Source organism: Lithobates pipiens, unplaced genomic scaffold (genome assembly GCF_037356315.1).
Source record: "Lithobates pipiens isolate NorthernLeopardFrog02 unplaced genomic scaffold, aLitPip1_a1.2 Scaffold_19, whole genome shotgun sequence".
NCBI classification, from domain to species: Eukaryota; Metazoa; Chordata; class Amphibia; order Anura; family Ranidae; genus Lithobates; species Lithobates pipiens.
In genome coordinates this window covers 91,430,253-91,452,693 of record NW_027507764.1, presented here as the reverse complement: position 1 = coordinate 91,452,693, position 22,441 = coordinate 91,430,253, and the positions used below count along the sequence as shown (strand labels likewise).

Sequence of the window (22,441 nt, the reverse complement as noted above, 5' to 3'; positions counted from 1 at the left end):
TTCCAAGGAAAACACTGATTTGCTTTAAAGTACATGTAAAGGTTCATGTGTGAAAGTTTGAATAGATCTCAAATTCAGTTACTATATGACACACAAGTGACCCCCCATTTCCTCCCTTATCTATGCCCATGAAGGTAGCAGCTTATGTATGTCTGTTACTGGGTTTCCTTTATTGCCCAGTTAATGCATTGGTTTGTATTTATTATGCAGCCAGGCTGAAATAAGTAAAGAATCTGGTAAATTTTTTATTATGTTTTAGAGCTATATGAATGTAAGCTCTAATGAGCAGGGCCCTCTCATCCCTCCTGTATTGATTTGTATTGTAAGTGTACTGTCTGCCCTCATATTGTAAAGCGCTGTGCAAACTGTTGGCGCTATATAAATCCTGAATAATATGAAGCTGCCCTGTGCTGACAGCATAACGGAGATCCAGACCACCACTGTAATGCTGGCCATACGCTATACAAAAAATTCGGTCATTTAGACAGTTCATTTGTTTTTTGGCCAGTTAATGGGCACAAAATCAATCATCGTTGGGACGTCTTTGAGCCGAAAATACGAAGGACAAGTTTGGAAATTTTCTGCTGAACAAACAGGTTAATGTGTTTTCTGTCCGGACTGTCTGCACTAGGTATATGTAAAAAAACAAACAAGACAAACAGATGCAATAATTTATGTCCACTGAACAATTTATCGGTCATTAAATGATGGCACTATTGTTTGCTCACATGGCTGAATGTTTGTTTTTCAAAAATGGGTTCGGCTGATTTTTCATATAGTGTATGGCCAGTATTACACAGAGCACAATGGTCCTGCAGAGTGCTCCAACATTACCACTGCTCAGGGAGCATGAGCGATATTGATTAAATTGCAGGGGATGTCAGACCCTGGAGACCAAGACTTGCAGTGCTATGTGTGAGAGATTGTTGTGTCTGCAATTTTGTCTCTTAACATTCTGCTAATCCTTTGTATATCAGTACTGCTTGAATGAAAAAGATGGGGGTAGACCCTGACCCTAAAGCTTGGCCCTAATATTTAACTGTAATTGCAAATAAAATAAAGTATCATGTATAGTCCTTAACTTAGTGTTGTTGCAAGTGCTCTAATAAGGTAACAATCACAATTATAATCTTTAGTGTTGAAATAAATTGCGTTCACTTCAATTGTTTAATTCCCTGTTCTCTGTGATGTATATGTGCAATATCTAATGTACACTTGTGGTAGTTTTGTCCTCTAAATAGTTTTGGTAGCCTAATTAGTGTCTGAGTTAGAAGACCATGGTTTCCCAAGCTTGGTGACCAATAACATTGCCATCATTTTCGTTTTTTGATGATCAGGTAAAAAAAAACATCTAAATGCTGTTAAATTTCTGTTGCTTTTACAGGAAGAACTGGACATCATCATGGGCTGTACTGCAAGGCTCCTCCATATTGTTTCAAGGCACTGGAGCTAGCTGGGTGAGATAATCAAGTTAAATTTTATTGAGACTGATTGCAGGAAAGAATGCAGTGTTTCATCATTCAGTGCCTCTGTCTCCTGGCTATCTGCTTTTAATTAAAGAGAAAAAAAGTGTGTCTGGAAAATCGCAATTTAATGTAATTTCCATCCTGTTTCAGGAACGTGTTTAGCCATTGCTTGAGGGACTTTTTACTTATTTTAGTTTACTTGCTATATGAGAAAACTATTAGGGCTTGTTTACCTTGGGGGGGGGGGGGGGGTGTAAAACAGCCCCACTTCCCCTTTAAACTGCAAAGGTAGTTGGACAGCCACGGCTGTGAGGCTTTGCATGGTAGCTACGGCAAGGGTTTTCCTTCCATGGCAGGCAGCACCGTCACCAGACGCAACTCATTCAAGTGAATTGGGCTGCTCCACAACCACCTTATAACCGTGTGTAATGCACACGATTGTGCTGCGATGATGCAGCATTTGCAGGGTAAAATAGGCACTGAGGTGGTGAGATATCACCTCGCTGCCTGTCAGACGTCTCTAAAAAAAATATCCTTCTATACTTTTCGGAGGGGCTGAAAGAATTGCTGCTAGTGATATAATTAGATGAACGTTAAAGGAAGGATAAGGTCGTTACTATTCTGATGGTTACTCTTAAAATGATTTCTTGTTATGGCTTCAGTTCTGTAATCCAACTTAACCACTTCACGCCGGGAGAGCGTACATGGACATCCTCCTGTTTCATTGGTTATACCGGGCTGATGCCTGCACCTACAGGCTTTATCCCATTATCATTCTCTTCAGCCGGCGATTCCCTTCACTGTAGAAACAATCATCTTTTGTGTCATTTATTTATTGTGCTAATATGTCTCTTGTTTCAAATCACTCCTTTTCTTTCCCTTCCTTAACAAAGTCCTTCTGCACCCGTTGTTCTGTCTCTGTGCTCCTCCTATCACTCCTCTCTGCCTGGAAAAACACTCTTCACCGTCAGCGTTTTGTCACCTATGTAAACGTCAGTCCTGTATCTTTCATCTCTATATGTGCATGACTTTGCTTTGCATGTGTATTCAAATCTGGAAGCCATTGCAAAACCTTTATTGGAAATCATCTAAAACCCTATATGCTTGCTGCCTTTAGTCTACCAGAGCAGTAGCATGGAAATTGCATCTCAGATGTTTTTACCTGCTTTGCAAAGGTTATCCTCTCTGAGCAAGCTTCCTATATGGAGGAGCTACTCTTCCTATGTAAAATATTGTAAGAGTTCAACTAATATACACTATATTGCCAAAAGTATTAGGACACCTGCCTTTACACACACATGAACTTTAATCTCTATCTACATCTTAGTCCGTAGGGTTCAATATTGAGTTGCAGCTATAACAGCTTCTATTCTGGGAAGGCTGTCCATAAGGTTTAGGAGTGTGTCTAAGGAAATGTTTGACCATTCTTCCAGAAGTGCATTTTGTGTGGTCAGGCACTGATTTTGGGTGAGAAGGCCTGGCTCACAGTCTGTGCTCTAATTCATCTTAAAAGTGTTCTATCGGGTTGAGGTCAGGACTCTGCACAGGCCAGTCAAGTTCCTCTACCCCAAAAGCGCTCATCCATGTCTTTATGGACCTTGCTTTGTGCACTGGTGCGCAGTCATGTTGGAACAGAAAGGGGCAAATCCAAACTGTTCCCACAAAGTTGGAAACATGAAATTGTCCAAAATGTCTCGGTATGCTGAATACCGTAAGAGTTCCCTTCACTGGAACTAAAGGGCCAAGCCCAACCCCTGAAAAACAACCTCACACCATATTTCTCCCTCCACCAAATGATTTAGAGAGGTGGTCCAATACTTTTGCCAATATAGTGTGGATAAAGTGAGTTTGGGGTGTAGGAACTTGACTGGCCTGCACAGAGCCCTGACCTCAACCCGATAGAACACCATTGGGATGAATTCGAGTGGAGACTGCGAGCCAGGCCTTCTTGTCCAACATCAGTGCCTAACCTCAGAAATGCGCTTCTGGAAGAAAGGTCAAACCTTCCCATAGACACACTTCTAACCTTGTGGACAGCCTTCCCAGAACAGTTGACGCTATTATAGCTGCAAAGGGTGAGCCAACTCAATATTAAACCCTACGAACTAAGACTGAGATGCCATTAAAGTTCATGTGCGTGTAAAGACAGGCATCCCAATATTTTGGCAATATAGTTTCTCATTAGGGAAAGGTACTCCCTGCAAGTATATGAAGGAGCTGCAGCAAGGCAATTGTGAAGCTGTTTGGTTTTCCCATGTGCTTTGTCAAGTTTCTCAAGCATGGCACCAGCGGCTGCTCTGGCAGTCTTTGTGCTGCTTTTTTATAAATGTTTTTACTTCTTTTTGATATACTATTGACATATTCGTTTACTTGGTAATTCCCCAGCCGAACTGAAGAATTCCTTTATTTGAAAAGCCAATCTACCCCACTGATCTGATCCATTGTTGGCAAACCATGGAAAGCGAAATAAACGCTCAGTATCTTTAAAGTTAAACAATCAATGGCTAGCTTTACCTGCAAGTCAGTAATACCTGTAGTAGTTACCTGTTTAACTATTCTGGATTGAAAAGATAATCTTGCTGAATAATCTTCAGCATCTTGCACCCTTCAAAGTGTGTCTGAGGCCCGGTCCCCCACTTCATGTTGTGATTCCTTCTGCGTCTTTTAGTGACGTAGGGGCTGGTGGAGGAAACCACAAAGCACAATGGGGGGATGCCACCATCCGACACACCCAAAAGTGTCAAATTCTGAGCATCATTCACCAAGCTTCTCTACTAACCTATTAGAGTTTAAATTTGTGGGCAGCAGGAAGGGCAAGTATTGCTTGTTGTGCATGTGGGCATTTGTTTCATGTTTGCAAAAAAAAAAAATAGCAACAGAGTCACTTTAAATTCTTAGGTTGCATTGTGGGAAGTCTCTTTTCGTTGGTTTTCAGTCCATACTTCAGGGTCCCTCTCTTCTCCAATAAGAAGAGTGGCAACGCCCAAGAACTGCCATGTGGTAACAGGAGTCATGTAACTCAAGGCAGAAGAAAATTAAAGAAAGAAATGGGGTCTCCATTAGTGTTATCTTTAAACCGTAACACTGTGGCCTGGATTGGCTCTTTTAATGTACATTTTATATACTGTATTTATCAGCATATAACACGCACTTTTTTTCCCCTTAAAATGGGGGGGGGGGGGGGATCGTGTGTGCGTGTTATTCGTCAACCTCTGCTGCCTCTGAGGGAAGAGGAGCGAGCACCACTGAATTACCGTACATAGGGCTGCGATCTCCTGTGTACCCAGAGGTCCGTCACTCACAGCCACGCCTCCTGGCCCTGCATTGGGCCACTGTTCTGTCTATCATATGAGCAGGGCCAGGAGGTGTGGCTGTGAGTGACAAAGCGCCAGGTACACAGGACATCGTGGCTGGCTCTGTGTAATTCAGCGGCACGTTCTCCTCCTCTTTCCTCGGAGATGGCAGAGATTATCTAACACTGGAGAGGCTGCAATGTTGGGAAAGGCGAGGCTGCAGATGGGCACTGAACAGGCTGCATTGTTGGTCAATTTATAGGCTGCAGATGGGCACTGAACAGGCTGCATTAATGGGCAATTTAGAGGCTGTAGATGGACACTGAGTAGGGTGCATTGATGAGCTGTGAACATCATTTTGCTTCAAAGTTCTTTATTTAAAATGTACGTTTTTTCCTTAAACTTCCCCTCTTAGCTTCTACCATATTCTTATGGGGTGTCTCCGTTAATATTAAGGCCTTATTAATTCCTCCACCCATCTCCTCACTCATGTCCAGGTGTTGTAATTGCGCAGCTAAAAAATAGCTCCTTGGATGTGGAACTGCCATTCCACCTTTTCTTGTAGGTAATTGCAAGGTTTGTAGAGCTATCCTGGATACTCCCCCTTTCCATATAAGTTCTCGGAATAATACCTCTATTTTCCTAAACCACATTATGTCTACCCAAATCGGGGAGTTATGTAACACATACAACAACTGAGGCATCCATACCATTTTAATCAAGTTACATCTCCCTGCATTCGATAATGGGAGTCTTTTCCAGATTTCGATTTTCTTCTTGAATTTAGCTATTAATGGAACCAAATTATCATTTATATATTTATTAGGATCTTTTTGTATGTGTATCCCCAGGTATTTCATGCGCTCCACAACTTCCAGCTGCGCGCCTGTCCCTGGGCTTTGGGCCCTACTTTTATCCAATGGCATAAGAACTGATTTTTCCCAGTTTATCTCCAGGCCAGAGAACCTCCCGAAATCTGAAATAAGTTTCATCCCTTGTCTGAGGGACTGCTCTGTGTCCCCCAGAAAGAGGAGAATATCGTCCGCATATAGCGCTATCCTCTCTTCCCTCGTCCTCCTTTGAAAACCGACCATATTCCTACTGGATCTAATTGCAATAGCTAATGGTTCTATTGCTAGGGCGAAGATCAGGGGTGACAAAGGGCACCCCTGTCTTGTCCCCCTCTCTAGAAAAATCCTATCTGAATATTCATTATTGACCCTAATTCTAGCACTAGGGCCGTTATACAGAGTTTTTACCCATGCGATAAGATTAGGGCCAAACCCAAATTCCCTCAGTACCCGCCAGATATAGGGCCATTCTAAACTATCGAAGGCTTTGATTACATCTAAAGCCATTATTGCCTTATTGCCATCATTCTCTATAGGTACCTGCATATTAAGATATAGTCTTCTTATGTTTGTGCTTGTAGTTCTGCCCGGGATGAAACCTGTTTGGTCGGGATGTATCAGCCTGGAAATAATTTTATTCAATCTAATGGCTAATACTTTGGCTAATACTTTGGCTAATATTTTAGCATCCGCACAGAGAAGGGAAATGGGTCGATAGGACTGTGTTTCCAATGGGTCCTTCCCCTCCTTGTGTAAGACTATTATTGTTGCCTCAGTCATTGAAGTTGGCAATCTCCCCTCTTTTTTTGCCCAGTTAAATACTTTCAGGAGCTCTGGAAGCAATATTTTACTGTAATATTTATAGGTTTCCAAAGGAAGACCGTCTGGCCCTGGGGATTTCTTATTGGCCATTGCTGCTACTGCGCACTGGATTTCCTCAATGGTTAATGGGGCTTCCATTATCTCATTCTCCTCCTTTGTTAGGGAAGGCATTTTGATATTCGAAAAGAACCTATCCATATCCTCGCCAACCTCTGTCCCCCGTGAAGAATACAGTTTGGCATAGAATACCCTAAAGGTATCAGTAATCACTGAGCTCTGTGCTGATATTTCTCCTTTCTCAGTCCTTATTACTGGGACAGTGGATGGCGAGGAGTTACTTCTTACAATCTGCGCCAACATCTTTCCTACTTTTTCCCCTTCCCCATATTCCACTTGTTTCTGGAACAGTTTTTTATTCTCTATTTTCCTAATAACCACTGCCTTGTGTTCCCGTTGTTTCTCTAACCATGTTTTTTTTTTCTCTGGGGTGGGGTTTTCTATATAGGCTCTCTCTGCTATTACTAGATCCCTTTCAACCCTATTCTCCCATTCATTAGATGTTTTCTTAACATTCGCTACCTGTTGGATAAGAATACCCCTAAGATAGGCCTTCAATGCATCCCATATTACTCCAATCTCTGCAGACCCGCTGTTAAACTCCACAAACTCTGCCACACTAAACAGCACCCTCTCGGGGTCCCCAATTAGCTCAAACCACACTGGATTCATATTCCATACTCTTGGGGGCTTTATCCCTCCTAGATTTACCGAAACTGTCACTAGCGAGTGATCTGACACCCCTCTAGGTTGATAAACTATTTCCTTTACTACACGGCTTGCCTCCTCATTCCCAAGGACTAAATCTATCCTTGAGAGTGAGGAGTATGAACTTGAGAAACATGAATATTGTAACTGGTCCGGGTTACGCTTTCTCCATATATCAGACAGGCCCCCCTCCAGCAAAAATCGAGACAGCCGGGTCTCAGCCTCCGTTTGCATATATATTCCTGGTGGAAACCTATCCTGGCTTTTATTTATAACCTCATTAAAGTCTCCCATTACTATAACAGGAATCCCCGATTTGTCCGCTATAAATTCCATCAAATAATATAAAACTTCCATTTTAAATGGGGGAGGAATGTAAACATTTGCAAAAACATACTCCTGATTTTCAATTACACAGTGTAAAAAGATAAACCGCCCTTCTTTATCTATATTGATCTGCCGACAGGAGAACGCCACCTCTCTCCTTACCAACACAGCCACTCCCCTCGAGTAAGAGGTGTGGACTGAATGGTACTGGACTTGAAATTTCCTACTCTGAGTTTTTAATATAGTTTCTTTACTTAGGTGTGTCTCCTGTAGGCAGATCAATCCTACTCCACACTTTTCCAAGGTATCGAACACTACTGCTCTTTTTACAGAGGCTCCCAGCCCTCGGACATTCCAAGAGCCAATATTCAAAACTCTGGACTGCATAACTCTAGGAAGTGTGGAAAAAGAAAAAAGAAGAGCGAGAAAAGAGTAAAACCTGAAGGCTCAAAATTAACATTTAAATTGCTTGAATTCCCTGACGTTGAGCAGAAATAATCCCTGCTTCTCCCTCTATAGTTCATGCAGAATATGGTAGAAGCTCTGGAGGCAAATTCATTTCCCAAAAAAAAAATACCCACAATAAAACTAGTAGTAAAGGTGTGGAAGGCAGTTAAGGCGATTAAAGGCCTGGGAGGCTTAACTCAGTACACCCCATTGTGGGACAACCGGAACCTGCAGGAAATGGAAGAAATAGGGGTATATAAAGATTGGGAAGTTAAAGGGATAGATAGGTTGGCCCAGTTATATACAGGGAAAATATTAAAAACATTTAGTGCTTTAAGATCAGAGTTTGATATACCCAAACAATCATTTTATAAATACCTTCAAATCAGACACGCCCTAGGGAAACAATTTAATAGGCAAGGTCCTGTGTGGAATAGCTCCCCTATTTTTACCAGATTAAAGGCCCCAGTGAGGACAAAAGGATTTATAGCGGATGTATATCCAGTCATATGTGAAGGAAGTATAGGAAGCCCAGAAGGGTTTAAATGCAGAAGGAAATGGGAGGAGGAGTTGGGAACATTCACGGATGAACAGTGGAGGAAAATATTGGAGGATGGTTACTCAATCCCAGTTTCGCCCGCCCAGAAGATGTCACACTTAATGCTGCTGCATAGGGCCTATTATACGCCAAAAAGACTGTTCAGTTTTGGACGTAGAGCAGATGATAGGTGCCCTAGATGTCAAGAGTCTGGAGACCTAGCTCACATGTTCTGGCGATGCCCAAAATTGTTTCGTTACTGGTCAGAGATTGTTATCACCTTGAATGAAACATTTGGTGTAACGATCAGAGGTGATCCAAGGATATGTGTGCTGGGCCTGGGTGAAGCAATAGGGAGATCGCGACATACCAATAAAGCAATACTGAGATGTTTGTTTCAGGCAAGAAGATTGTTAGCTCAAAGGTGGCAAGCAAAAAATGCTCCTTCAGTAGTGGACTGGCAGACAGCAACTATGGAGACAATATGGAAAGAGAGGGTGATATATTTGAGAAGAGGAAATTTTAAAGAATTTAAAAAGATGTGGAAACCCTGGCTGGATAGAATGAGATACCCAGAATGAGGTATGGGAGAGGTGAAAGCTGGGTAGAGAGAGAGGAAGTAGGAGGGGAAGGAGGATTATATGAGCAATGAGCGAAAAAAAAGAGGGGTTAGATAGAAGAAATATTGACACATCATGGATAGGAATGTTTTCTAAAGGTTTTTTTATTACTCACTAAAGTATTACTGTATTTGTAAAGGTGAAATAAGTGCTACACATGCTATAGAGAATGCTTTTTTTTGCTTTTATTATGTAAAAGTATGTTGAAAATGAATAAAGATTATGAAATTAAAAAAAAAAAAACTTCCCCTCTTAAAAATTGGTGTGCATGTTATACACCGATAAATGCAGTACTTGGTTTCATTCAGTTATCCCATAATTATGATTTTGAGCAATGTTTTGTCATTAGTAATCATGACTGATGCACCTTCTCTTATCTAGAAATTTGGAAGCAACCAGTCTAAACCAGAATTTACGGTTGATCTTAAAGGAGCCTCAGTGGAATGGGCTACAAAGGATAAATCTAGCAAAAAGAACGTCATAGAGGTAAAGTGTCATATCTCCAATCTTTTCTTTAAGATTCAGTACTCCGGGCACAAAAATAATAGATTTTAAATACATTCCTTTATAGCCACAAAGGATATACATTACTGCACCAAATACCTTTACATACAGTTATTACTTATATAAAGTATCAGTAACATCACTATGGTACTGTATATAGCCTATGCAGAGCCGTGGGAGGACCCAACAAGTTCACAAACTGCAGGCTGCCTGCCAGGGTCATATCATGAAATCAGTGGGCCTGTGTGCAAGATAAAAAGTGGGCCCTAGGCAAAAAAAAGTGGCGTGCATAATGTGGGCGTGGCCTAAACTGTGCTAAATATTGGGCATGGCATAAATGGGGTGTGGTTTTAATAGTTACATAGTAAGGTTGAATAAAGACACCAGTCCATCCAGTTCAACCTGAGTGAGTGTGGGTGCATGTCTACAATTGACCCTTTCGCTGTACATTGTATCTCATTAAGATACTCCTCTATTATATATTATTTATTTAAGGTACCCATATAGCACTGTCAATTTACGCAGTGCTCCACAAAAACATCACACACTCGCAATGATCCCTACCCTCAAAGAGCCCACAAGCCAAGGTCCCCATCTTGGTGTCAGTAGTTTTATTTATGTTTTTACAATTTTATTTTTTACCATTACTTCAGTTTTAATTTTTTAATATTGCATTTTTTTTTCAGCCCTGTTGGTGGGCTTTGATGAGATTTCAGGAGTCTAAACAAACACCGGACATCTCCCCTTTGAGACATAGCTGAGGACACAGATTCCCCAGTCCCTTTCTCAGCAGCCTCAGCATTGAAGATGAATGGATAGGAGACAGAGGCTCCTTGTTATTCATATCAGTTTATCAGCAGAGAAACAGTCTACTATGCTCAGTTATCACCAGACACAGGAGCGATCGGTCACTGTGTCCAATTCAGAAAAGGAAGGGGCCAGTAAATTACATATTTACTGGCTCCTTCCTCCACTCTCCATCCTGACATATCCCCTCACTGCCAGCGGGAAAGGAGGGAAGCCGACTCTGGGAGGATGAGTGGGGGCGTAGGAGGACACAGCGGCTAGAGGAGGATGAGTACATTGGGGCTGGCGGAGGACACAGTGGTGTAGTGGTTAGCACTTTCACCTACCAGCAATAGGGTCGCTGGTTCAAATCCCGACCACACACTGGACTGTCAACTTGGGGATCATCCATGGGCAGTGTGCAGTGTGGGTCATAGTCCCCCCCCCCCCCGGGGGCCCATGTGCAGAAAACCCTGCACATATGGATGATATGCCACTGCTGCCTGCAGAGAACTACAGGAAGGGGTAGATGAAAAACCAGTCACTCTGCACAAGGAGGGGGAGCAGCAGTGACTGGTCTTCATTACAGGAACCTTCTGCAGAGGTAAAGTTTACACAATAACTACACAGATCTGGAAGAAATAAACAAAGCACTCAAAGATTCAAGAGAGAATACACACGATTTAGATCATTGCTTTTTCTGGAGTTCAGCTTTAAAACAATTGTGGTGTTTTTTTCCTGGCAGTGTAGATGTGTTTTCGTGAGGTAAGGGGAGAATCAGATTTGTTAGCCTTTGAGTGTGCATGCATTGATTGCTGTAGAGCAGCTGGATCTGGTTACCATATTGCAATATGTCTGTAGGCACTGTAAAATATAGTGGCTGTATGCTGTAACGGGCATTTTATATATGGAACTGCTTACTAAGAGATGAATACCAGAGGGGTTTTCATTTACATTTAAAGGCATATTGACATTCTATGGCAGAGTCACTACTCTCCTGATGAGAATAAAAGTCCCTTTTCCAGCTGGCACATATGTTCCAGTTCCAACCACAGAGAATAATGACCCACTAGGTAGCATGCCTTGAGCTTGGTACAGGCTAACAACTATTCTCCATGGCCTGAGCAGCACATGTATACTGGCTGGAAGAGGACTGCTAAAAGATGGAAAAGCTGTTAGCTGCTGAGCAACTAAACCAATTGACGGCCCAATTTACCAATGGCTTTTGCCTTATTTCACAGTTAAAGCCCAAAATGTAATTGATATCTAACAATATGGGGGCACTTTCACCTGATCAAGTAATAATTGCTGTCTCTGCTATCTACAACTTTTTAATTGATAATCTAGTACTCTGTGTTATATACAATCTCATGCATCTTTTGTTTTTTACAGGTGAAAACCAACTCGGGATCAGAAATACTAATACAATCTGATAATGACAATATGATCAAAGAATGGTACACAGCACTTTGCAACACTATTGGTGTTCCGGTAAGATCATGTTTTAAGTGTTTGTCTTATATATTTCTGTATGATGTCTCTGAAATCTTTAGGAAGAACTATGACAGATATAAAAGAACACACATTACACCAGTTACATCTTAATTCTAGCGAATGTGTTTTTTAATAAGGCAAGTGTAATTTGGGAGAATGTTTTTATGTTCATTAGCCATGATTGGAAGTTTAAGTATAATAAAGTCCATACATGGAGCAAATTAAATTTGCTTGATGTTTTCCCCATCAACACACAGTGCTGACAGGGGAATCCCTCCTGCAGAGCCATTCTCTGCTCTGGGGAGGGGGGCTGCCCCTGCCTGGAGAAGGACCATGAATATCGCTAGCGGCTATAGCAACTGCTTATGATAAATGCAAGTAAATCTGGCAGTATCCATCAGCTTTGTACATTCAGCCTGCCCACTAATGATTCAAACTGGCCAAGATTCGAACTGTGTGTATGGCCGGCCTAACTAAAGGCAAACGTGTTTTTTTTTTTTTCAGAACACCTCTCAGGTTATTATTGCTGTCTGAGCCCTTATTGGGGAGACTCCCCCTCTCTATTTATACTGTTTACCATTATTGAAAGTGAAAGTAAAAAATCCCCAATTTTGGGCTGTTCCCAGGTAAGTAATCGAAGGAAAATCTTCCTATGTGAAAACTCGACAACCAGAGATGTCCTCGCACTTCCTATTGCGTAGTGGGAAGGAAGTGAAGGGAAATCTCCCCAATGGGACACAAATGGCTAAAAAAACTGACGGGTTCATAACTGTCCCTTACTCTATCCAAAATAAAAAAAAAAAAGTTTTGCCTATAGTTCTACTTTAAAATAAACTATGGTCCCTCTTGCAGTGTTGTCACCCCAACGCGTTTCAGGCAGGAGTGACCTAAAAGGAAGATTCACAAGGAGGACCACCATTAGGGTGGACGCATTCATTCATATTCCAGTCAGCATGTAGGAAGAGATGTACAAGGAGCAGCAGGCTTTGGGTAGTGCTATCATCCTCTGGCCATATAGTGTATCGGGGGGGGGGGGGGGGGTATAAAAGTCACATAAATATCTAAATATAATTGTAAATATTGACAGCTCTCTATCATTTTTTTGCTGGTGTTCTCCTTTAAGGATAGCTGTGTATGAACCGATATCGGATAACAGTTTTTACAAGTAATGAGATAACTTGACATCATTGTGATTGCCCCACTCACAAGCAAACCACAGTTTTTTTCCCTTAACGCCTCATGCACACTGGACGTTAAAATAACATTATAAAAACACAAGTATCTTGTGAGTTTTTTCAACATTTTTCCAATAGTGTTTATTAGCGTTCTTCTGTGTTGGCGTGTTTTTTTAAAATTTTTTTTTTTTTTTTTTCAATGGATCCAAAATGTCTAAAAACTCTGAGACGCGTTTTTGAGCATTTATCAGCATTTTTTTTTTTTTTACGTTAAAGCGTTTTCACAGCTGAAAAATTCCTCTCAGGACCCACTAGTTTTTTTTTTTTTTTTTTTAAACCAAAAAACACCCCAGCCAAAAACAGCCTATGTGTGATGCCAAAAACAGCTGCTGTAAAAACATCTAGTGTGCATAAGGCCTTATACTTCACCGACTTTTACCGTTTGTCAGGGTCTTCCCCTTTGTATGTTTGGTAATGATGAATTGCTATGCTGGTGGACCTGTTTGATAACTCAGCTGCTGCATAGTTATCAGTGGAGATTCAAGGGTCCCTGGAAATGCTAGTGAAATATTTGGTCCCTGTCTGGCTAGCTTAAAGTTGAACTGCAGGCATATAGAAAAGACCAGGTATAGGATTCTCTCTAGTGCCTGTTTGTCAGGCAGTGCAAGACATTGTCGTATTTTCTTAGCTAACCCTAAGGAGTTTTTCATATATGGAAGCTAAGACAATGGTGTAGCACTTCTGTAGCACCACGAATATGTTTGGAACAATATTGCTGGGAACATTAACATACATGATGATAAAACTATTTTTGGATTATGTGAAAATCATTCAAATGTAGATCTAAACAGTAAACTTTAAAAACAGTAAACAGTAAACTTTATAAAAAGGCCCCTTCTGCACAGGGCAGATTCTGGTCCGATGAGTAGGAAATGTGTGAGCTGATCCCCTGCAAATTAGAGCAGGGTGGGCGAATGACACATCGTGTATGCTCAGTTTCTGCAGACACAGACAGAGCCTGCTCTGCTCTATGGGGGGCCAGGAATAAGTAGACTGCTCTGTCCAGTTACACCTGGCTACCTCTGATCCACTCTGCCTTTTTTTTTTTTTTGCGACCCTGATCGGACCCAGAGGTAGGGGGATGTAAGCAGACACAAGTCTGTTTTTATACTCGCATGTCTATAGCGATGCATGGAACTTCTGATGGGTGGACCTGATCGAAATGCGCACCAGAAAGGTACCTTAGAGTTCCTTTAGGCCTCTTTCACTTGGGCTTTCTGATCAGGTCTGCCAGTCAGTTTTTTTAGGCGGACCTGATCGGACGCACCATGCACCTCTATGGAGCAGCCAATGTCAGCAGTGACATGTCCGCTGACTTCCGCCTCTATCCGATCCTGTCTGTGAAATTTAATCGGATAGGATTGGATGATAATGGACAGGCAATCTCCATAGAGGTCATACGTGCATATAGAGATAGATGGATCCCCACAGGCCTAACAGCCGTTGGAATTACTGTAGGTCCTCTGGTCATAGGAGGAATGGTCTGTATCATCCACAAGATTCCAATTTCTCCAGGGTACCAATGGAATGGACAGAAAAAATCAACTCCAACCAAAAAACCAGGATAGTAAGCAAGGCCGAACTCGTATAGAGGATCACATAAGGGACAAAAAAGAAAAACGGCTTCCCATAGTGTAGAGGAAAAATATCAGATGGCACTTAGACCAGTTTCACTTGGACAGAGTTCCAGCAAGCTCAAAGATGTTGACCCGGCGCTGTCTTCCGCTGTACTGGCTTGTGCGGCATGCGCGGCGACTTATATAGGTATAGGGCGTGGTCACCGGGTGATGCGCCCCCCCCCACCCCAAAGCACCTTGTAACCATGTTGAGGACAAGGGCCTCTTCCTCATTTACATAGGGTGGGGGGCCGGGATCTGGGGGCCCCCTTATTAAAGGGGGCTCCCGGATTCCGATAAGCCCCCCACCCGCAGACCCCGACAACCAACGGCCAGGGTTGTCGGGAAGAGGCCCTTGTCCTCAACATGGGGACAAGGTGCTTTGGGGTGGGGGGGCTGCAGGGCGCCCCCCCTTCCCCAAAGCCCCAACCCCCCATGTTGAGGGCACGCGGCCTGGTACGGTCCAGGAGGGGGGGGAGCTCGCTCGTCCCTACCCCCTTCCTGACCAGCCAGGCTTCGTGCTCTGATAAGGGTCTGGTATGGACCTTGGGGGGGGGGGGGCATGCCGTTTTTTCAGCGTAGGGGGTTCCCCTTAAAATCCCTACCAGACCTAAGGGCCTGGTATGCTCCCGGAGGGGGAACCCACGCCGGATTTTTTTAATAAGGAGTTCACTCTCGAGAGCTGATAATTCTGTGAGTCGCCTCCATATAGATGTAGATCCGACTTGGAGGCGACTTCCATTGAAATCAATGGGTACAAGTCGCCTAGAAGTCGGATACAAGTAGTACAGGAACCTTTTCTGAAGTCGGAGCGACTTCAGTAGTGTGCATTAAGACGGCTATCATTCACTTACATTGATTTTTACATGTAGCGCGACTTGAGGCAAATAGGGGCGACCTGAAGTCGGATCTGAGTCACCCCTGTGTGAACCGGCTCTAAATCAATGGGTTTACTTCCGCTTTAAATTGGAACTTTAGTAAAAAAAAATGTAATCTAGTTAGATCACTTCAGGCTCACCACTTTTAAAAATAAGTGCCCATAATGTTTAAAATCCAGTAATAGTAACAATTGTTATATCCTTCTGTCTCTATTTTTGCATTTTTTAATAAAAATGATTGAAAGTCGAATCCAGTAATGCACTCTCACCTTGCTCTGCACGTGCTCAGTTGCTCTCCATTTTTAGGCACTGACAAATTTGTAGAGGTCGATCTGCTGACAGCCTTAAAGTGGAATTAATGATTCTCATCCTTTACTGCTGCTTCTGTTTGATTTGCAACTGCTATGGTGTTACACATGTGATCAGTTATGGCACCAGCTATTTGATCATTTAACAGTTTTGTTGAGGACACAAGCAAAGGTGACAGTTGGCATTCCCGGCATTCCAGGAATATAATGTTTTTTTGAAACCATTAAATCGATGGGTTTAGTTCCGCTTTATGATTTGCTGCTGTTCAGGGGCTCTGGGCTTCGACAAAATGGCAGCCTCCAGCAAGAAGAAACAGGAGCAATGCTGGATGCAATTTACAGCACACACTATTTTGGTATCATAATTATTAATGTGGAATGTATGTTCCTTGCTAAAGAAAATTATATTTTATCAAGTTATGGGTAAAGTTCTGCTTTAAAAATGTGATCATGTGTTAAACTTTACAGCTTTACTACTTAATTACTTTGGGTACCTTACAACTCCAGTTTGTTCATCTTAACTCTTCATTTATGGAAATGTTATTTGTAGTCTTAAAATGGTTGTAAAGGCAGGAGGTTTTTTATCTTGATACATTAGGATAATAAAAAAACCTGTTTACAGCAGCCCCCCATCTCCATCCAGCGTGGTGCACAAGTGCTTCAGCCGCCCGGGACTCTTTCTCCTGATTGGCTGAGACACAACAGCAGCGCCATTGGCTCCAGCTGCTGTCCATCAAAGTCAGTTAGCCAATCAGATGAGAAAGGGTGGGGCCGAACCACGGCTCTGTGTCTGAATGGACACACAGAGCAGCAGCTCGGCTCCCGCCATAGCAAGCTTCTTGCTGTGGGGGCACTCAACAGGAGGGAGGGGCCAGGAGCACTGAAGAGGGACCCGAGAAGAGGAGGATCTGGGCTGCTCTGTGCAAAACCACTGCACAGGGCAGGTAAGTATAATATGTTGTTTTTCCAAAAAAAAAAAAAAGACTTTAACCACTTGCCGCCCGCCCTATAGCAAATAGACGGCGGCAAAGTGGTTTCATAATCCTGACCGGACGTCATATGACGTGATCAGGATTATGAGCCGCTGCGTGCCCCCGGGGGCGCGCATCGCGGCGATCGTTGTTGCGGGGTGTCAGTCTGACACCCGGCAACTACGATCTCGGTAAAGAGTCTCCGACGGAGACTCTTTACCACGTGATCAGACGTGTCCAATCACGGCTGATCACAGTGTAAATAGGAAAAGCCGGTGATCGGCTTTTCCTCACTCGCGTCTGTCAGACGCGAGTAGAGGAGAGCTGATCGGCTGCTCCTCTGACAGGGGGGGTCTGTGCTGATCGATTATCAGCACAGCCCCCCCGAGGATGCCCACACTGGACCACCAGGGATGCCACCAGACCACCAGGGATGCCAAGGACAAGGTATGCCACCCTAGACCACCAGGGATTCCAGTCAGTGCCACAATGGATGCCAATCAGTGCCCATAATGGATGCCAATCAGTGCCCACAATGGGCATCACTGATTGGCATGCATTATTGATTGGCACTGATTGGCATCCATTAGTACAATATATTATAATACAATGCCGCCTTTCAGTTCCCATCTGTGCCGCCTATCAGTGCCTACCCATGCCCACCTGTGCCGCCTACCCATGCCCACCTGTGCCGCCTACCCATGCCCACCTGTGCCACCTATCCGTGCCCATCCGTGTCGCCCATCAGTGCCGCCTATCAGTGCCACATATCGGTGTCCATCAATGCCACCTCATCAGTGCCACTTCATTGATGCCACCTCATCGGTGCCCATCAGTGCCGCCTTATCATTGCCCATCAGTGTAACCCCATCAGTGCCCATCAGTGAAGGAGAAAACTTACTTATTTGCAAAGTTTTGAAACTGAAACAAAAAAAAAAACATTTTTTTTTTTCAAAATTTTCGGTATTTTTTTATTTGTTTAGCAAAAAATAAAAACCGCAGAGGTGATCAAATACCACCAAAAGAAAGCTCTATTTGTGGGAAAAAAAGGATAAAAATTTCATTTGGGTACAGTGTAGCATGACCGCGCAATTGTCATTCAAAGTGCGACAGCGCTGAAAGCTCATAATTGGTCTGGGCAGGAAGGTGTTTAAGTGCCTGGTATTGAAGTGGTTAATATCACTTTAAATGATTTGTGCTAATGTAACTTTCTTTCCTCATCAGTTTTCCTACAATTAAACTGTTTAATACTATAGAAGTTCTAGGCCTTCTCCAATGTGCATGTGTTTTTATTATATAGATTACAGAAGCGGAGGAAACCAGTGAGGATAATGTGCCCGATTCTCCAGTGGAGAAACAAGGGAAAGACAAGCATGACAAGGAAAAGGATCACGAGAAAGATTCCAAAAAGAATCGATGTAAGGCTTCTTTGAATTGTCTCGGATTGAAGAAAAGCAGTCACCTTAAAAAAAAAATAATAATATGCCAAACCAGCATCAGGCTGCCAAGTAAACAGAAATAACTTTTCCCAGCAGTGGGGCACCATTGCACTGAGCAGCCTGTCCACACTGCTGCCCCTTTCCCACACTGCTGCCCATTTCGCACACTGCTACTCAAAAAAACAAGGGCCCTGCTGCACCCACAAGCTGCAGAGAAGTGGGCTGTGTCCCCCCAATGTCCGTTTAATAGATACCCGGTCATTTTTCTTAAGCTTGTGAAAACAGCGGGGCACTTGTAATGGAAGTAGCACTATGAGCAACCCTCAGTGCTGTACACTATTCAGAGGTACCATTGCTGAGGGGATGAAATGCCTGTTTCCTTATTTCAAGGTTGTCCTTGGCTGCATAATGCTGACTAGTGTCTGTGTTTACAGTTCTCTTTTAAATAACATGCTGGAACAAGCAGGAAATCCTTGCTGCTCTTTCACTGTCCAGTGAGCAAACTGCGGGTGGAGAGACGGCACCACAGCATTATTCCTTCTAAAGGATATAACTGTTAAGCTGGCCATACATGGGTCAGGTTTTATTTATTTTTTTATATGTAGTTGAGCAAATTTTTTTTTTTTACCAGATTCCCCATCCACACATTTGATATGAAAAAAAGAACTGTAATAAAATGACACACTTGGGGCACAACATGTTACAATAAAATACTAATTCTTTAATTAGAATCGATGCTCATAAAATGGTATTAATAAAATTGTATTAATACCATTTTATGAGTGTTTTTTCTATATAAAGAATTAGTATTTTATTGTAACATGTGCCTCAAAAGTCCAATTTTATTACAGTTCTTTTTTACTTCGCATGGGGATGTGGAACTTTCCTTTCTTTTAACTAATTGGGATTCACACATTCACTATAGATGGGGGGAATCCTTCCCACTGTCAGAATACACAGATCAGCACTGCAGTCTGTTGCCTGTGGCGCTGATCAAGCAGAAATATACAGACAGGTGTTTGGACAGAAGATTGATTTCTATTCAGACACAGTGGCCACATGGATGGAAACCTGGTCGGTCCCAGCTGAACCGGCTGAATTTTGATTCAAGTGCCAGCTTAACGGAGAGCATGGCATTGTCTGCCTGGCTGTACAGTGTGTCAGGGCTGTGTAAATCTCACATCTGTATGGGCAGGCATACTAATCATTTAGCAGGTAATGACTCTATTTCATCTGTATATTTATCTCTTTGCCTAGTGTTCAACACACGTGTTACATTTGCTTCTGAATCTAACACGTCATCTTGCCTTAGTGGTAAAGTGCAGCTAATTTTAACTGCGCATTACCGCTGTAATAGCGGTGCTTTTCACCTGCTAGCAGGCATGCTTTTACCACCCCACTAATGGCCGAATAAAGGGTTAAAAGCGCCCACAAAGCTTTGTATTGCTCTATTAAATAGAGTAAAAAGTGTGATACTGGGAAAAACTTGCGGTTGATTGTAAAGAGCAAGTGAACATTTTTTATGAATAATGCATTTTGCTGGAATCCAGTGAGGGGATGTGTTCTGTATAGTCATTTTGGGATTCCTCCAGTGGTTCCGGAAGCACCAACACAATGGGACCTGAAGTTCCAAAATACCAATTTTTTTATGTAAATCACAATCTGCTTGTCTTCTTACTGCTCTGTCATTTCTTTATGTTAGCTATTAAACAAACGTCCAGTATTGATAACACTGAACAGAAAAAGACCAAAACGAAGTTAAAGAAGTTTCTTATCCGGCGGCCAACGTTACAAGCTGTCCGTGAGAAGGGCTACATCAAAGGTAAAAGGAAGGACCTCTTTCATTTATCAGAGTTCGTCAAAAAATGTTGGATTTTCATTATGTTGTACTATATCAGTCAGCTGCAATGTTGTTACTAGGGTGTCACCGATACCGATATCTGTGCCTATACTAAGCATTTGCATGAGTATCAGCACCGATAACTGAAACCGATACTTTTGGGCTTGATTCTTTTTGCTGTCTTGGGATTCACCCACTGACAGCTAAAATGCAAAAAAATAAAAAATCTGGCAATTTGAAGCTGTCAAAAAAATAAAATAAAATAAAATCAGTGCAATGTTTATCAACAACATTGCTCAGCCACTGGAACACCAAGATAAAAAGAAACATTGTTTCTTTTTCTATATTTCTGTTTCTTCATCTACAGATTAAAGCGGTGAACATTGATCAGCAGATGAAGTCAGTTTAAAGCAATCTGTCAAGTTAAAAAAAAAATATAGTTTTTTTCCCATTTTATGTTCCCCTGTTTAATTTCTTAGTAACCCTTAATTTGCGCTAATCGGCCTTAGTTAACTCTTTATTCTCCTGCATCTAATTAATATTCTCTTGCTGATTTTTTTTTTCACTTCTATTTTATTAAATATTAATTAAAACTTTTTTTTGTGTTTTTCTTTAAGATTTTTACGCCTTTAACATATGTTTACACATTTCACATTGAAAAAAAGGACAAAATGTAAAAAAAAAAAAAAACTTTAATTTGTAAATCATTTTTTAATGCTTTGTATCATTGCTGATAGCTTAAGTGTAAACAAAACAGTTGAGGTAGGTATCAGTAATTGGTATTGGCGAGTACAAAAAAATAAAAAGGTAATGGTATCGGTGTATCCCTAGCTGTAATTTAATTGATCATTATTTCTATTGTCCTAATCATGTTTTTTTTTCACAGACCAAGTGTTTGGCTCCAGCCTGGCTGGTCTTTGTCAGAGAGAAAACACTACTGTGCCAAACTTTGTTAAGATGTGCATTGACCATATTGAAGAACATGGTATGTGTACTCACACACAAACTCAGCCTCTTAGTCACATAAGTAGCTACAAATTACATTTAACCCTTTCGCTGCCAGGGCAGTTCATGGGCAGTGTTTTTTTGTTGTACGCATATTTACAAAATCAATTTAGCCCTGAAGATTACACAAAACACTCTAAACATTATCTATTTTCTGAAAGCGGGCACCCTTGAGAGTAAAATGGTGGTAATCCCAATTTTTTATGTTGCCCAGTATAAGCGCAAGGGTCAAGGAAATGCTAAATTTCAGCAAACCATAAACTAAAGTTAATTTTAGCGCACAAAAGTATTGAATTACCCAATTTTTTGTAAAGTATAAAAGATGAGGTTGTGCCAAATAAATGGAAGCCTAAAATGTAAATTCTTAAAATTTGTGTGCACCCGTGAAGTGGAGACAAACTTCAGTACTCTAGATATAGTACTCTACACGCACAACATACGACCTTGGCAGTAAAAGGGTTGAATGTGGTACTGTATGTGTAACAATTCCTGTCTTATGGAACAGCAAAAAAAAGTATCTGCAAAAAGCGCCATAAAAGTGACTAGATGTAACCAGCTAAATTCAGAATACTTGATTAATCCCAAAGGGAAATTATTGTAACACATGCCAGACTCAAAAGAAAACACAAGATCACAACAATGAACAAAACAAGACACAGACACAACAAAATTCTCAATAACCGGCATTAGCAACAGATTAAACTACATTCTAATAAACATCCAAACAAATAAAATACAACATAGAATAAATAACACAAATCAGAAAATAACCGAAAATCAAACTACTAAAATGAAAATAATACACCACTTTCTCTAGCTTTACCCCAAATAATAATTGACTAATTACCAACATACTATAAAAAAATAGATAAAAATCATGATTATAAACCAGATTCAAATTTTCACCTCCAGCTCTCCAGAGAAGAATTGTATAACCTGATGGCCACAGGAAAAAATTACTTCCTGTGTCGCTCTGTGGTGCATCATGGTTGTAACAATCTGTCACTGATGGCAACCCACAGACGGATCAGCGGAGTGGGTGGGTGGAGTTGTCCATGATTGAACATACCTTGAAAATTCTCCTCTCCAACACTTTTATTAAAACAAAATATTTTGTATTGCCAAAGCATGGAAAAGGTACAGAATCAAAGTACCAATGTGAACATTTGTACACATGCCAAAATGGATGGAATGCATTGCATAACAAACACCAAGAAAAATTATGACCCTAGTAAA

At 41.7% G+C, this 22,441-nt stretch overlaps 1 protein-coding gene across 10 annotated transcripts in view; it reads left to right on the top strand.

Moving 5' to 3' along the window:
• Positions 1–22,441, top strand: part of ARHGAP12 (Rho GTPase activating protein 12) — a 175,089-nt gene that overhangs the window by 136,659 nt on the left and 15,989 nt on the right. For all 10 annotated transcript variants that reach the window (XM_077491076.1, XM_077491075.1, XM_077491073.1 and 7 more), the window contains 6 exons: positions 1,385–1,457; positions 9,511–9,615; positions 11,812–11,910; positions 18,222–18,339; positions 20,063–20,182; positions 21,087–21,185. In XM_077491076.1, the coding sequence (XP_077347202.1) occupies positions 1,385–1,457; positions 9,511–9,615; positions 11,812–11,910; positions 18,222–18,339; positions 20,063–20,182; positions 21,087–21,185 (614 nt within the window). The remainder of the gene's footprint in view (positions 1–1,384; positions 1,458–9,510; positions 9,616–11,811; positions 11,911–18,221; positions 18,340–20,062; positions 20,183–21,086; positions 21,186–22,441) is intronic.